Raw genomic sequence first — 17,378 nt, 5'->3', positions numbered from 1 at the left:
AAGATCAAGCAGAGATACAAGCTAAAAAACGACAAAGATTATCAGCAAATTGACAGAAGCTAGGTGAGATTCTCACAGCCTCAAAGAAACCAACATCACTAGCACCTTGATCTTGGACTTAGAGTCTCCAAAACTGTAAAAATAAATTTTTGTTGTTTAGGCTACTCAATTTGTAGTACTTTGTAAATGGCAGGCCTGGCAAACTAGTAAAGGAGATGAAGAAAAACAGACCGAAGATACATTTGAGAGGTCAAATCAAAAGGATATGCTGTGGTCTGAATGTTTATGTCCCCATAAAATCCACATGCCTGATGTGACAGTATTTGGAATGGGACCTTTGGGAGGTAATTAGGTGATGAAGGTAGAACTCTCGTGAATGGGATTAGTCCACTTATAAGAGATCCCACAGAGTTCCCTAGCCCTTCCACCATGTGAGGATACAACGTGAAGTCTGCAACCCAGAAGACGGCCTTCTACTGGCATTCTCATCTCAGACTTCCAGCCTCCAGAACTAGGAGAAACAAACATTCCTCATTTATAAGCCTGCTGTATTTTGTTATAGCAGCCTGAATGGACTAAGACAGACTTCCTCAGTTTAGAAGTGAAAAGGGTGTGATGATAAAGGAAAAGAAAGCAAAGCTTCTGGCCAAAGCAACTAAATGTGTAAATGTGGCACTAGCCGTTGACATGCTGAAAATCTAGGATTCAGTGAGCATTTGAATCACCCAGAGGGTTTGTTAAAACAAATCACTGGGCTACAGTTTCTGATTTAGCAAATCTGATGTGGGATTCAGAACTACTACTAAGATATCCAACTGGAAATGCCAAGTAGACAACTGGACATGCCAAAACGGAGCTCAGTGAAGAAAGAACTCAATGGAAATGTAAGAGATCATTCAGGGAGAGATGTAAAGAGAGGAAAAACACCAACATTCAAGGATTAAGAAGAGAAGCAGCAGCCCACAAAGACTGAGAAAGTGAGGCTAACAATATCCATAGAAAGGAGTGTCACAGAAGCAGACTAATTTAACAGTGAATTTGTTCTCTTCCACAACTACACGGGCCTGATCTTTTGGACTCGAGTCCATTTCTCCCTTCTTAAATACATAAGGAAGTACCTGACTGCTCTGCCTGAAACCTCTCAACAGAATGCTCATCCCTTAATATAACGCTCAAAGGGGAATTTGTCAACCCTTTTGTCTGATTTTCTCCCTCCCTCCAAACCCAGAGTACACCGGGCAATGCCTGGAGACATTTTTAGTTGTCATAACTGGAAGTGTGCTATAATCATCTAATGGATTAAGACCGCGGATGCTGATAAACACCCTACAAGACAAAGGACAGCACCAGTCAGCAAAGAGTTACACAGTCCAAAACGCAAAAAGCGGTAAGGCTAAGAAACCCAAACTCATCTTGAAACCAATGTTTCATTAGAAGGCAGTATGGCATGGGAGAAAAAAAAACTGGATCCAGAATCAAAAGATGAATCCCGGTCATGACACTTACTAATTTCATAACCTCAGCCAAATTATTTCACTGTTATGTGGGTCCATCTCCCCACCTCCAAGGACTGTTAGGAGGAATAAATTAGATGACAAGTAGAGGACTTTGCACAGAGCCCAATGTACAACAGGTACTCAAATACAGTTCTCTACTCCCTCTGCCCTCAGCTCTCCTCCTTCCTCCATTTAGATCTTTCATCTTCCTTTTTGACTTTATGCTTTTTACTGCATTTCAAAACACAAAAGTCAACTAAGATTACATGTCCTTGTTTTTTCAGAAAACATGAAAGTTGTTCTTTTAATTGGGAGGCTGGAACCACCAAATTAATGGCACAGTCCAAAAACAAACTTTTTTTTTCATAGAACAGTCCTCACTTTGCAATGCCTGATATTTTCTCACGATTACAGAGTCTATGCATTCCCAGTCTCAACACAGGTGATACAGCATCCTTCCCATAGTATCACACCTGGAGGCATGTGATGCCCATCTATCCCTCACTGGTAATATTAATTCTGGTCATTCAGTCAAGGGCGTTGCTTAATTTTCCCACTTTGTAATTACTTTCCTCCCTCCTGTTGCAACCAGTGAGCAGTTTGTAGACAGACACTTTGACCATGCACCTATCCTGCTCATCTAATTTTCCCCTAGTATAATGGAAAAGCCCAGCAACAACCACCATTACCAGGTTATCAAAGTCAGTATCACCAGAATGACACAGACATCAGGAGCCCAGGGATACAATACACTGAAAAAGGTACAGCACCATTTCTGGGCTCCTTTTATCAGGGATGAATGACCTCAGGCTAACCACGGGACACATCAGACAGGCACCAATTGAGGAACATTCAGCAAAATAACCGATCAATACTCTTCAGGGTTATCAAGATCATGAGAAACAAGGACAGACCGAGGAACTGTTGCAAACTGCAGAAAGTCAGGGAAAAATAACAAGTGCATGTTGTATGATGAGCAGGATTCTGGGGGGCGAGAAACAACATCAGGGGAGAAACAGGTTTGCTAATGGTATTGTACCAATGTTAATTTCTTAATTCTTAAAATTGTGACTAAGGTTATGTAAGATGCTGAGGAAGATACCCAGAAATTCTCTGTATTATTTTTACAACTTTTCTGTAAGTCTAAAAGTAGCTTAAAATAAAAACTAAAAAAAAAAAAAAAAACTCCCTGGATTTAGCACCCACTGATGTTTCTTGCCTGATCCAATCTTCATCATGATAGCTGCAAAATGGTGATTTTCTAACTCTAGCACAGAGGCAAGACCTTCCTTCTCTCCATTTATTTTTTTATTATCAGTATGGACTCACAAATTTATTTTTCAATAGTTTATAATTCGTAATTGAACTTAATTATTTTGATGTTCTAATGGTCCCAGATTTGGGTGATGGAAGCCCCTTTAAGCTGGTTCCTATGTCTTTGTGACATGCCCTCATCATTTTTTCTGGGCACTTCTTTACTTTCTGGTTTATAAGATGTTCCCAGCTCATCTTGTATCCATCATGCCCACCCTTGAAATTCGCCCTTTCTCTGAAAAGCCCTGGTTCCTTTCAGTGGGGAATGATTATTGATTATTAAGAGACCAAAGATCTAGGTCATGGGTGTACTTGTTACTACCGTGGCATCTTAACTGCTTCTTAGTTCTTCCAGTGAACAGAGCTAAAGAAAAAAAAATACACGTGTATATGCAAATACATACAAATATATATGTGCATGCAGATATGCATATACACACATATACATGAGAACCATAAATTCGTATCAATACTTCCATTTCTAATCTATCCCCACAGCATTCTTTCTTGCCTTCCTATATCCTAGATTTGTACGTCCTTTCTAACAGTAAAAATGCCAACATCAACACATTTACTCATTTGCTGAACTCTGTAATCTATCTAAAATCATTTCAGAATTGCTTTGCCTGTGCCACTACAATAAGTAATTCTATTTTAAAATTTCAGGATTGGGGAGCCCTGCTGGCTCAGTCAATGGAATGTGCGACTTTTGATCTCAGAGTTGTGAATGTGAGCCCCGTGTTAGATGTAGAGATTACTTAAAAATAAAATCTTTAGGGGGGGGTGCACCTGGCTGGCTGGCTCCGTTGCTATAGCATGTGAACCTTGATCTCGGGATTGTGAGTTCAAGCCCCCACATTGGGTAAAGAGATTACTAAAAAATAAAATCTTAAAAAAAAAGTTCAGGGTTTATTTGTTATCTATCCCTCTAACCAGATTCTAATCCTGGTCTCACTGCGTTTGCATTCCTACCAGCAACGTATGAGTGACTGCTTCCCTGGTCTCGGCAAGAGTGTACAGACAAGCTGTTCAATTTTTCCTACTGACAGGTAGTAATGGTTTTACTTGAATTTTCTCTTATGAGTGAGGTCGAGCATCCTTTCTTATGTTATGGTCATTTTTATGTCACTGTGATTATCCTCTATACTCCTTTTGCTCTTTTTAATAGGATTTTCTCCTCCTTCAATTATTGTAAGTTATTTATGAATTAGGAATATTAACCCTTTGTCTGTGAAAACTGCAAATATCTTCTCCCAATTTGTCATTTGTGTTTTGATGGTGTATGGTATTTTTGGTCATGTAAATTTTATACATATGTAGGTAAATTTATCAACCTTGTAAGGTATCCAGATTTTGAATCCTAGAAAAGCTTTCTCTGCACTACAGTTCAAAAGAGGAATTCATCCACGTTTTCTTCTAATATTTAGGTTTGGTTTTTACATTTAGACCTCTGACTGTGGACCTTATTCTTGAACAGTGTATGCAGAATACATCTAATTTTATCTATTTTTTCTAAATGGCTAACTAGTTGTCCCAACACTATTTATTACATAGGATCTTTGCCCCAATTATTTGGGATACCACCTTATAATAGACTAGATTTTATGTGTTGGGTCTATTTTGAGACTTTGTTATTCCATTATCTGTTTTCCTCTCATGCACCAATATCACATTCTTCATTACAGAGGGTTTTTGGTATGTTCACTGTCCAGTAGGGCTAGTCCTTCCTCAGATAGCTTCCATTTCAGTGTTTTCCTAGCTATTCTTATTTTTCTATATGAGCTTTGTTTTTATGTGTATGAAACGCTATTGAGAGATGCCTGGATGATTTTATCAGTTAAGTGTCCGACTTTGGTTCAGGTCATGATCTCAGGGTTCATGGATTTGAGCCCTGCACTGAGCTCCACATGACAGTGCAGAGCCTGCTTGGGATTCTCTCTCTCTGCCCCTCCTCTACTTGCACTTTCTCTCTCAAAATAAATAAACTTAAAAAAAATGCTATTGATTTTTACACAATTTTATATTCTGCTACCTAGCTGCCCTCTTGTTGTAGATGGTTTGATCATGGATTCTTCAGGATTTTCCAGGGGTACTTTTACGGTATCTGCAAAGACACATGGTTTTACATCTTTTTTCTATTTTTATGCCTTTCATTGTTTTCTCTAGACTAATTGCATTGGCTAACAGACCAGAACAATGTTAAATAGTGATGGAGAGAGTAGGCATACAGCCTGGTGCCTGATCTTAGCATAAATGCCTCCAGGGTTTCCCATTAAGATGCTAACTTGAATTCTCCAGAAACCAATATTGCACTGTATGTTAACTAACTGAAATTTAAATAAAAACTTAAAAAGAAAAAAAAGAAAAACAGGATGCTGACTTTCAGATCTATACATGTATTTTATCTTATTAAGGAAAAAGCCACCCACTCCTATTTTCTCAAGAGTTTTTACTAGGAATGAGTGCTGGATTTTCTCAAAGGCTGTCTCTAATTTCTGAAGATAATCACATGGTCTTTGTGGTAATATACTTTCTATTACTGAACCAACCTTGTATTCTTGGTATAAACTCCATTTGGTCATGGTGTATTTTTTTTTTAAATCTGGTATTAGACTCTGTCCTCTAGTATTTAATTTAAGGTTTTTGCATCAATATTCGTAAGTGAAAATATGCTATCTTTATCAAATTTAGGGTTCAGTGTTACGCTTTATAAAAGCATCTACAAGTTTTCCTTATGTAGTACATATCCTTATGTATTATATATGCTATCAAACAAATTATGTAGCACTGAGACTATCTCTAACTTCCGATTTCTATGTTTGGTAGAAGTCCCCTGTGAAATTATCTGGGCCTGGTATTTTTGTGTGACTTAACTGCTTGATTAACTCTTCCTTCTATGGAAATTGGCTCCAGTTAAGCTTTCCATCTCAAATTGGGTCAATTTTATTAAACTGTATATTCTTAATTATCCATTTCCTCTAGATTTTCAAATTTATTTGCATAGATATGTATGAAGTAGTCGCTTACTATTTTTTGACATTCTCTCTTTATTAATAGTTATTTCCCCCTTCTCATTTCTTATTTTGTACATTTGGGTTTACCACATTGTTTTCTTGATTAGTCAATGGTTTTGTCTAATTTTTCAAGGAATCAGGATTTTGATGTAGAAATAATTTGATCTACTTGATTAGTTTCCATTTTTATTTTAGTACTTTCTTTGTGCTCTTGTTTACTGCTTTTTGATAATTTATTTCCTTTTAATTGACTTAGGTGATTTTTAAAAGTATTCCGTGGATTCTGATATGTAGTATTTTCATTATTTTTTTAGAAATCCTATAATTTCTGTTGTCATATCCCTTTTTACCCAAAAATTGTTTAAAAGGTATTTTATTTCCCAGTAGAAAATCCGTTTGTATTTATTTCATTTCTGATTTCTAGTTTTACTGAATTGTGACCAAAGAGGGTGGTTTATATATTTCTACCTTATGAGACCTATCAATGTTTTCTTTGTGCTTTAGTACATGACACAAATCTACACGTTTAAAAAGATACATATAGGGGCGCCTGGGTGGCGCAGTCGGTTAAGCGTCCGACTTCAGCCAGGTCACGATCTCGCGGTCCGTGAGTTCGAGCCCCGCGTCAGGCTCTGGGCTGATGGCTCAGAGCCTGGAGCCTGTTTCCGATTCTGTGTCTCCCTCTCTCTCTGCCCCTCCCCCGTTCATGCTCTGTCTCTCTCTGTCCCAAAAATAAATAAACGTTGAAAAAAAAAATAATTTAAAAAGATATATATATATATATATATATATATATATATATATATATATATATATACTTTTTTTTTTTTTTCTTTAAGATTTTGGTTTTGGACAGGGGGTAGGGAGGCCTACGTGCCTCAGTCAGTTAAACGTCTGACTCTTGATTTGATTTCAGCTCAGGTCACGATCTCGCAGTTCAGAACCTATGTCAGGCTGTGCAGAGCCTGCTTGGGATTCTCTCCCTCCCTTCTGTCTCTGTCCCTCCCCTGCTCACATGCTCTCAAAATAATAAACTTAAAAAAAAATTGTAATAATATTTTATTTTTTGGGTGCCTGGTGGCTCAGTCATTAAGCATCTGACTTTGGCTGAGGTGATTATCTCACAGTTCATGAGTTTGAGTTCCACATCAGGTGAGCTCAAGCCCTGCTTCAAGTAAAACATAAGCCACAGGTAAGCCCCACTTCTTTCTCTCTGCCCCTTGTGGGATTTGTTCTCTCTTTGCCCCTCACTCACCTGCACCCTCTCGCTTAAAAAAAAAAAAAAAAAAATTTTTTTTTCTTTTTTTTTTTTAAGCAATCTCTACACCATATGTGGAGCTTAAACTCACAACCCTGAGATCAAGTCACAGGCTCCACCAACTAAGTCAGCCGGCCCCAAAGATATATTCTTTTATTAAAGTATTCTCCACATATTTTAAATACTATTCGTATTTTCCATCTCTTTACAATCTTTGCTTTGTTGAGGTATCCCCAGGTCTGTAATCCACTTCACTAATTTCCTCTTTAGCAGTGTTTAGTCCACTGCTAACTGTCAAGGTATCCATTTCTAGAAGTTTTCTGTTTTCCAAATCTATCCCTTCTTATTTTATGGATTCTATTTCTTCATTTACATATTTGAGTATATTAAAAATCATATTAAATATTTACATGAAATTTATATATTTTTTATTTTAGAGAGAATGTGTGAGTGGAGGGGGGGGCAGGGAGAGAGAGAAATCTTAAACAGGTTCTGCACTGAGTGTGAGCCCATGACATGGGGCTCAATCCCATGACCCTGGGGGATCATGACCTGAGCTAAAATCAAGAGTTGAATGCCACCTAGGCACCCCGAATATTTGTGTACTCTAGAGTACCTTTTAGATTCCCCTATATTCTCTAAATCCTTCAATGTGAATTTTCCCATTGCTGGATATGTCAGTCTTTCTTGTCATGGACTTTTTTTTTTTTTTTTTTTTTTTTGAGAGAGACAAAGATAGCACGAGCGGTGGAGGGGCAGAGAGAGAGGAATAGGGAGAAAATCCCAAGCAGGCACCATACTGTCAGCACAGAGCCTGATGAAGGACTCAAACTCACAAAATCATGAGATCATGACCTGAGCCAAAACTGAGAGTCAGACACTTAACCAACTGAGCCACCCAGGTGCCCCTCTTGTCATGGACTTCTTTATGTGTTTTGTAATTTTTTACTCTAAGCATATCTTCTATGGACATTAAATAAACTGAATGTATATATTGCTGGAATACTTAATAAATTTGTAGAGGATATAAAAAGATGACTACTACACCGGTCAACAGATTCAAGATACAAGAAGATCTTGATAGAGCAAAATGCAATTAATTTTAAAAGATAATTAAGATATAAGTATATAATTTTATATGTGGGTTCTAAAAACTAACTACAAAAATTCAGAGATGAAGAAAATTAGCCTAATACCAACATCCGCAAAAATGAGTTGGGATTTTAGTTGCTTGTAAAAGCAATGAGACAACAGTACGATATTATGGCCAAAAAGGTGATTCTGCATTAATGGGAAAATAAGAGAAATTTTGTCCAGTTTGAGGTATTAAACTTTTAAGGAAAATGTTAACAAAAGAGAAATGTTCAGAAGACTGTGTCCGTGTCAGTGAAGGAATTTTGCTAACAATTATTCAGCACGGGGTGCCTCAGTCGGTTGAGCGTCCGACTTCAGCTCAGGTTATGATCTCATGGTTCATGAGTTCGAGCCCCGCATCGGGCTCTGTGCTGACAGCTCGGAGCCTGGAGCCTATTTCGGATTCTGTGTCTCCCTCTCTCTGCCCCTGCCCCGCTCACACACTGTGTCTCTCCTTCTCTCTCATAAATAAACATTAAAAAAAAAAATTATTCAGTGTCTACTAGATGGTTTACATGCATTAACTCATTTCATCTTTACAAAAGCCAAGAGATAGAGATCTTTTCTAGGGATAAGCAAGAATCAGAGAAGTAATTCACAGCATCTATTTATATCATGAATTTTGTTCTAGTTCTTATTTTTGCTTATTATGGTTAAGGTTAAGGCCTCTTCAAGTTCAAAAGCATATAAAACGTAAGTTCTAAATCAATAAACTAATTAAAAGTTGGTTTTAACCAAATCTTAATGTCTATAGAATAACTCAAGCTGCAACTCATGTAATGGCTTGTCTCAAAAAACTGCTACAAAAGCAGTCCTGCTTTTGTTAATTAAAAAAAATAAAACAGAGCCCACCCCTACCTCAATTCCCAATTAGTGTCACATTTTAATAGAAATTACAATGTACCACAACACAGGCATGCAAAAATTCCTTTAAAAACATAATATGCAAAGTCTTAACTCGTTTAGACATATATACTTAATATTTAAGGTTAATGTTAAGGAGGGATTCCTTTCCATACACAAATATGAATAAGCTAAGAACACATATTATGCAAAAAGGAGAAGTGTATCAGGAGAGTAAGAAGATTCACATAAGAATCTCAAAATATTTGGAGCGCCTGGGTGGCTCAGTCGGTTAAACATCCGACTTCAGCTCAGGTCATGATCTCGCAGTCCATGAATTCAAGCCCCGCATTGGGCCCTGTGCTGACAGCTCAGAACCTGGAGCCTGCTTTGGATTCTGTGTCTCCCTCTCTCTCTGCCCCTCCCCCGCTCGTACTCTGTCTCTCTCACTCTCAAAAATGAATAAATGTTAGAAAATTAAAAAAAAAAAAAAAGAATTTCAAAATATTGTACTGCTTATGAATTTATCTTTTTTAGGGGAAAATATTAATAAAGAAGCATCAGTAGGCAAAATGTCACATCAAAAACTATAATCAGGACATTACCTTCAAGGAGGATTGTTCTAATAACCTTAAAAGTACCCTAATTTGTATGTATGTACATATGTGTTGTATGTGTGTGTATATATTTATATATAATTGCATAAATACTTAAATGCTATATAGTTGTATACAAATGCCCTTCGATTGTCTATTTTCTTCCTCTCCCCATTTTATAACATTTATCAAAAAACCCTTGTTTCCTAAGGTGAGTAGGAGGTAAAGTGGCAGAGTAATTTTTCTAACATGTTCTTTGAATTTGTCATCATGCTTGACATTTGCTTTATAGCAGAACATGCTTAATACTTACATCATCTTCTTTCACAGCCTGAAGCAATTCCTGCAGTTTGTCTGCTGTTTTTTCTCCTGCTAGAGATAATATTTTCTGGTCCATTGTTGCTCTATCAGGGAACTGTAAGGGAAAAGTGTCAGAGCTGGATGAAACTTCCACAAGGAAACAAGCTTGACTGTTTTCCTTCCCTCCCTGTTAACTGAGTACTTTATACATTATCAGGAGTGTACACAGCAGGTACTCCATAGGTTAAGGGCTACTAACCAGTATGAGTAGGTGATTTTCATCCAAACCAAAATAATTTGGAAAATTCCCTGGAATTTCTGTATTAGAAACTTGTATTCTAATCAAGTGGTTTCAGAATTTTTGCCCATTTTAATTTTTTTAGCATCTACCCAGCACACTGCCTAGAACAAAGCTAGCACTTAATAGTGTGATAAATTATAAATATACACACAAGAATATTATTACAAGCATATAATAATATTTCACAAATGAATAAACCAAAAACATTATAAAGGCAAAGTGCCAATGAAATGGTATGAAAATTAGTAAGAAGTTTAACAAGACTGGGGTGCCTGGGTGGCTCAGTCGGTTGAGCGTCCAACTTTGGCTCAGGTCATGGTCTCACAGTCCGTGAGTTTGAGCCCCGCATCGGGCTCTATGCTGACAGCTCGGAGCCTGGAGCCTGCTTCGAATTCTGTGTCTCCCTCTCTCTCTCTGTCTCTCTCTCTCTGTCAAAAATAAAAACACTTTAAAAAATTAAAAAAAAAAAAAAGAAGTTAACAAGACTAACGAAATAAATGTGTGCTCAAACGTCAGGAAGGCATCCCAGCAGAGGAAAGCTTGAACTGGAACTCAAGAGATTAAATTAGGTAGTCAAGATAACCAGATGGTATACTCTATACACTACTGGGAAGAAGAATGACATGAAGAAAGGCTTTTATAGGAGAATTTGAAAAACTTATTTGGGGAAAATGAGTAAACTGCCTGAGGTACAGAGTTGAAGTAGAGGAACAGTGAATAGGATGGCTAGAAAGACAGACTGGGAATAAACTGTACAAGATCTTAAATGCCAGGTTTAAGGGATTTAGCTTTTATTCTGTAAATAATAGACAGCAATCAAAACTTCTGGAGCAAAAGAGAATCTGCCTGATTCAGATTCTGCCGGTTTAAGACAGGAAAAGGTTTTGAGGAAACAATCTGGTATCAAGCATGTAGATTAAAGTAGGGAGAGAGAGGGGGCGCTGGGTGGCTCAGTCAGTTAAGCATCCTGACTTCGGCTCAGGTCATGATCTCACAGTTAGTTCAAGGATTCAACCCTGCGTCAGGCTCTGTGCGGACAGCTCAGAGTCTGGAGCCTGCTTCAAATTCTGTGTCTGTCTGTCTCTCTCTCTCCCTCCGTGTGTGCGCATGCGCACTCTCAAAAATAATAAATAAGAGACTCTCAAATACAGAGAACAAACTGAGGTTGGATGAGAGGTGGAGGAAAGAGGAAAATGGGTGATGGGCATTGAGGAGGGCACTTGTTGGGACGAGCACTGGGTGTTGTATGTAAACGATGAATCATGGGAATCTACCCCAAAAACTAAGAGCACGCTTTACACACTGTATGTTAGCCAATCTGACAATAAATTAAATTTAAAAAATAATAAATAAACATTAAAAAAATAAAGCACGGAGAGAGTAAGGATAAGGAGCAGAGACTAAGAAGTTATTGAGGCCTATTTTAATGATAGAGACAAAGGCCTATATTCGGGTGGTGATCCTGGGAAGTGTAAAGGAAAAAGGTGAAAGGCAGGGACATTAGGAAGTAGGATTTAGTGAGCAGCTATAAGAGTATTATGGATAGGGGGAAATGCAGAGTGGTGGAAAGACCACCTGCTGCTCCTCCTGTATTTCCTCTTATGTTTCCCATCCCCGTAAGTTGTACCACCATCCACTCAGACTGAAACCAGAAGCCTGGACAACATTCTTAACAATTCCACCGTCCTCCTCCGCATCCACTACCAAGTCCTGTCAATGTGAACCCCTAATCAGCTCTCAAATCTGTCTACTTCTGAGATCCACTACTCCCACATCACTCCAAAGTCACCACCACCTCTCACCTGAACTACGACAAAAGCTTCCTAACTTGTCCCCCACACAGCAATTAAAGTAATCTTTTTGTTAATGCAGCTGAAACTCCATCTCCATCCTCACCTTAAAACTCTTCAGCCATCTTCTCTCCTATCAGTCCCATATCCTGAAGTCAGGATAAAAAAAAGTCCTGCAGGGTCTGGCCCACACCTAACTCTACCCTTAATCCCTATATACTCTAGCCACACTGAATTGCCTTCAGTCCTTCAAATCCCAAGTTCTCCTGCCACAGGCCCTCATAGATGTTTTTCTGTCTCGAACTCACATACATACCCCTCCTTTCATCCCCTGCCCTCTAATCTTTTAAATCCTACAAATCCTTCAGAGCTCAGCTCAATCTACACTTCCCCAGAAGCTCCGTCTAGGTTAAACACTCCCCTACTACATCCTTTGAAGGCAAGAGCAATTTCTCTTCTCTCCTTAGGGTCCCTTCCCTAAGGAGAGGAAAAAAAGATGAGAGAAAAGAAAAAACAAAAAACTTCAAGGTAACCTGGCTATGCGCCTAAGTGACAACATCCCTCCTGATCTTATGTACTGAGACTACTTAATCAGACGACGTGTTTGTGTGGGTTACCATGTACGGGAGACAAAGAAATAGAAAATGTATTTAAGAAAAAAAAAAACTACACCACGGGAAGTTCGGGGCTCAGTTCTTCGGGTTGGAACCCAACTGCACAGTGCCAACAGAAATAAAGTTGCTTCCTGGAAAGAAAAGCCTCGGGGTCATGACTCTGTGCGAGAATCCTACTTCGTCCCCATCACCACCCCTTTAAAGTCGTATTTCTAGGGGCGCCTGGGTGGCTCAGTCGGTTAAGCGTCTGACTTCAGCTCAGGTCACGATCTCACAATCCGTGAGTTCGAGCCCCACGTCGGGCTCTGTGCTGACAGCTCAGAACCTGGAGCCTGCTTCAGATTCTGTGTCTCCCTCTCTCTCTGCCCCTCCCCTGCTCATGCTCTGTCTCAAAAATAAATAAAAATAAAAAAAAAAAAAAGAAATGTAAATTAAAAAAAAAAAGTCGTATTTCTAATGCTAGCTTAAGGACTGTATCTCCCCCTTGACTATGAACTCCAGGAGGCCAGGGGGCCATGTGTGGCTTTGTTTACCAGTGAACCTCCAGTATTTAAACACCGGTACCTGCCTTATAACAGGCTCCCGATAAATTATTTGCTGAATAAATCACTGAACTCCCTACGAGTCCCAAGACCCGCTCATTTGACCCTCATACCAACCCTGTCCAGTAGGTGTTATCAGCCCCAATTTAGATGAACGTCTTTTAGAATTTGGAGGGATAAAGTAATCGCCCCAAGGTTAAAAGGCCAGCAGTGGAAGAAATAAAGAAATAAAGCCTAGGTCTGCCCAGCTCCCGACCCCCAGATCGCCTGCTCCGACCCCCTTACCCCGGTTAGAGCCCGGGGTGGGCAGAGAAAATGCACGAAGGGCATACTGACCAAGAGAGACGCGCAGCCAGAAGCGGAATATGCTGAAATCAACCTATCCCAGCAGGTGCGTTTTGCTAAATTCGGCCGACCGCCAGAGATGAGTAACTAGCGGGCGGCTGCGCAGCGCCGGTGCGCCCGGCACACCCCTCGCCCAGAGGCGCCGAGCTTAGCGGCCCCGGGAAGGAGACGCGCCGGGTTTCGCGCCTGGGCTTCCCCGAGAGCACCACGTAACCACAAACAGAAACCCCGACAGCACCACGTAACCACAAACGGAAACCCCGGAGCGAGGCAGCTGGCGATGCTGACCGTGACTGAGCTAGAGGCGGAATGGGGTTACGTTTCTCGGGCGCAGGAGCTGAACCCTGACGGAGAGCGAAGAATCGAAGACGAGCGCGGAGAGAGTAGCACGGCCGGGAGGAGGGAACCGCGGAAACCGAGGGACGCGGCGGGAAACACCCCAGAGAAAACACCAGAACGCCAGCTCGGAACGGCAGCCCTCCCGCCCTCGTGCACCCGCTCCCCGCTCCCGGCGCAGGGTCCCACGGCCCGGGCAGCGAGCCCCCTCGGCACTGTTACCTCAGCTCCACCGCTGCTGCGAACTTCCAAAAAGCCCGCGCGGCGGGACGCCACCACACTTCCGTCACGAGACACAACAGGCCCCGCCCCCAAGTCTTATTTCCGCTGCCCGGGCGCACGCGCGTGGGGTGTACCATTAAGGCAGAAGGGGTGTGGGGTGCTCGGAAGTTCCCACTCCCAGCCTCGGGTAGGCGTAGCTTGCAAACTCGCGCTCAGGACCGCAGAGAGCATGCGCAGTGTGGCCTGTGCGTAGACGGAGGGTGGTCTAGACCCGTCAAGCCGTTCTCGTGGACTGTTAGGGAAAGAGTCAGTGAGATAGGGGCCAAATCAAGGGATGGCCCCCACAGGTCATCTGTGGGGAGCCCTCGGAAGGCGGAGGGCAGATGAAGGTCTCCCATTCCTTGTGCTGGCGAGGTGCCTGTAATCCCTAACATGTAAATGCCACGTGGCCAGGAGGCTTTTTGTTCTTCCCATTCTAAAACCTCAGCGTTCAGGGCATAGCCTGGCAAAGCAGTAGATGTTCAGTAAATATTTGTTAAATAAATAACCAACAGTAGTGGGGCGCCTGGGTGGCTCAGTTGGTTAAGCTTCATGACCTAGGTCATGATCTAGCCATTCCTGAGTTGGAGCCCCGGAGTCTGGCTCTGTGCTGACAGCTCAAAGACTGGAACCTGTTTCAGATTATGTGTCTCCCTCTCTCTCTCCACCCTTCCCCACTCACGTTCTGTCAGTCTCTCTCTCTCAAAAATAAACACTGAAAACAAAACAAAAAATAGTAAAACTAAGAGCAACGGAGAGGAGGATCGAGTCTTAAGTTTGAAGAAGCCGGGGTGCCTGGGTGGCTCAGTCAGTTATGTGTCCGAGTCTTGGTTTCTGCTCAGGTCATGGTTCACAGTTCCTGAGATCAAGACCCCCATTTGGGCTCTGCGTTGATAGCGGGGAGCCAGCTTGGAATTCTCACTTTCCCTCTCTGTGCCCGCCCCCCCCCCAAATAAATAAACATTTAAAAGAAAATAGGGTGAAGAAATTTGTGCAAAGGGCCTGAGAGCAACAAGCGAGCCCCTGGCTAATACTTGGGGTGGGGGTGGGAAAGCAGGCGCTCGGAAGTCCTTTTCACATCTAGGGTAGTGGGGGAACAGCTGAAGTGGAAGGGTGTGATTGTATTCACATTGTAGAAAAATATCTCTGGTAGGTGAGTGCCACAGAGACTTCGGAAAAGATGATGGGGGTGAGAGGGACTGAAGGCTGGACGTTTTCGGGGCTATAAATTGTCCTGGAAATACGAGGTTGCAGTGGGGACAGGCAGAATTGAGCGAACAGCATGTGAAAGAGATTAGCAAATCCAGCGAGCTGAATGAGCACAAGGGCTTGGGGGAGATGTGGGAGGAGCTGAGGAATTTCAGCCTTGAGTGACAGGTGGGGGTGGGTTGCTACTGCCAGGGAACTGATACAGGGAACACAGGGAAAGGTGCAGGTTTGGGGAGGGGGGCGGGGGGTGATGATGACGAGGCCTCAGATTTGGACTTACCGAATGTGAGGTTCCTGCGGGGTGGCATGTGAAGGAACGCTAAGATCAGGGGCATTCAGTCTGGAGCCTGAGCCCCAGTCAGGATGGGATGGGTCTAGTTGGCCAGTCCTGGAAGAAACATAGCTGCTGGAAGAGAATGATGCCTCTTAGCTGTCCAAGGCTGCTCCTTGCTTATGACCCTTCTCAAGCAAGTTTTACTTCTACTACATTCCTGGCCCAATATTGATCTGTAATTTGTGTAATAAGCAGCTGATTTGGAAGATTATTCCTGAAAGGAATCATTTTAGCTTGCCAAGGAAACAAGACAACTTTACCTCATCTCCCCACAAAACCTCCTTCCCAGGCTGCTTATGGGACTGGGCTATACAGCCACAAATTCGTATGTCCATGTAGTCAAACAAGCTCATGTACCTTTTCGACCCTCCATTTGTGCATCCCAGGGTGCACTTACTGAATTGCCTGCGTCAGTGTCTACCCCGTGGCATTGACAGTTCAGGGTCTTTTCTCCACTGGTTGCATGAATGTATCATCTGTGTTTTCCATTAGCACTAATGGACCCGTACACATGCAAAGGAAAAGAACAGACTCCCCACCCTGGTGCAGGCTTCCTTACTAAGTAGCAACTAGACTCCCACACTGGGCAGCTAGTGACAAACTGAGTTTAGAAAATACAGCCAATTCAAAACAGGTTTGCAATAGAGGAACTAAATGTTCTTCAGATTTTGTCGATAGTTCACATTTGTGTAATAACATTATAGCTACTGATATTTTTGCAAGAGTCCAGAGAAAAAGGACAAATGGAGGCCCCCTATCATTCAGGATACTTGATCCTGAAGTGTTGAGGGGCTTCGTATGTTTGCATGTAAACACACAGCCTGAAGATTCACACCATGCCTCTCCCTAGAGCTGCCGGTGGCTACTGTCTGGGCCTATGGCTGTGCACACTAGACCTGTCCTGGAGAGGGTCGACCTGGGAAGGACGAGTTTTGGAAAGCGACCCAGAGTGTGGTCTGAAGGAAGGCATATGGGTTTCTTAGGGTACACCCTCTAGGTTTCTTTTGTTTGTTTGTTTCTTTTCTTTTTAAAGTAGGCTTCATGCCCAGGGCGGAGCCCAACGCAGGCCTTGAACTCATAACCCTGAGATCAAGACATGAGCTGAGATCAAGACTCCAACACTTAACTGAGCCATCCAGGCACCTCATCACCTTCTAGGTTTCTTGAGCTCCTCATCATCTACGAAGGTGGTTAATAAGGCACCCACCCAGCCCAAGAGCTCCAGTCGTCTGGGTTTAAGGGCAATGTTGCTTGAGAGAAAAATCAAGGTAGTATGTATAAAAAGACTGGCACTTAGAAACACTTCATAGTGTTAGTTCCTTCCAGCAATCCCACATTTGGGTATATAGATAGAAGAATTGAAATCAGGGTCTCACCCTTTGTATACCCGTGTTCGCAGCAGCATTGTTCACAATAGTCAAGAGGCAGAAACAACCCATATCTTCATGGACAGCGAACATATAAACAGAATGTGGTATATCCACACAATGGAATAATCTTCTGCCTTAAAAAGGGAGGAAATGCTGTCATTTGCCACAAAACCTAGAGGAACTCTAAGCACATTATGCTAAGTTAAATCAGTCATAAAAAGACAAATACTGGGTGGAATCATACTCAAAAGGAGCGAAATTCACAGAAACAAAAGTAGAGTGATGTTTACCAAGGGCTGGGTGGAGGGGCAAAAAGGGAGT

General features: G+C 41.6%; 1 protein-coding gene across 5 annotated transcripts in view; it reads right to left on the bottom strand.

The window, feature by feature from the left end:
* Positions 1-17,378, bottom strand: part of FANCI (FA complementation group I) — a 103,902-nt gene that overhangs the window by 74,938 nt on the left and 11,586 nt on the right. For 3 of the 5 annotated variants that reach the window (XM_086711559.1, XM_086711558.1, XM_086711557.1), the window contains exon 2: positions 9,969-10,070. In XM_086711559.1, the coding sequence (XP_086567685.1) occupies positions 9,969-10,070 (102 nt within the window). Of the gene's footprint in view, positions 1-9,968; positions 10,071-13,538; positions 13,666-14,105; positions 14,220-17,378 lie in introns of those variants that run through there. The other 2 variants (XM_086711560.1, XM_086711561.1) reach the window with 2 other exon arrangements.

This window comes from Puma concolor, chromosome B3 (assembly GCF_028749965.1).
Source record: "Puma concolor isolate L17-30 chromosome B3, mPumCon1.1.hap2, whole genome shotgun sequence".
In the NCBI taxonomy this organism is placed as follows: Eukaryota; Metazoa; Chordata; class Mammalia; order Carnivora; family Felidae; genus Puma; species Puma concolor.
This window is presented reverse-complemented; position numbering and strand designations above follow the sequence as displayed.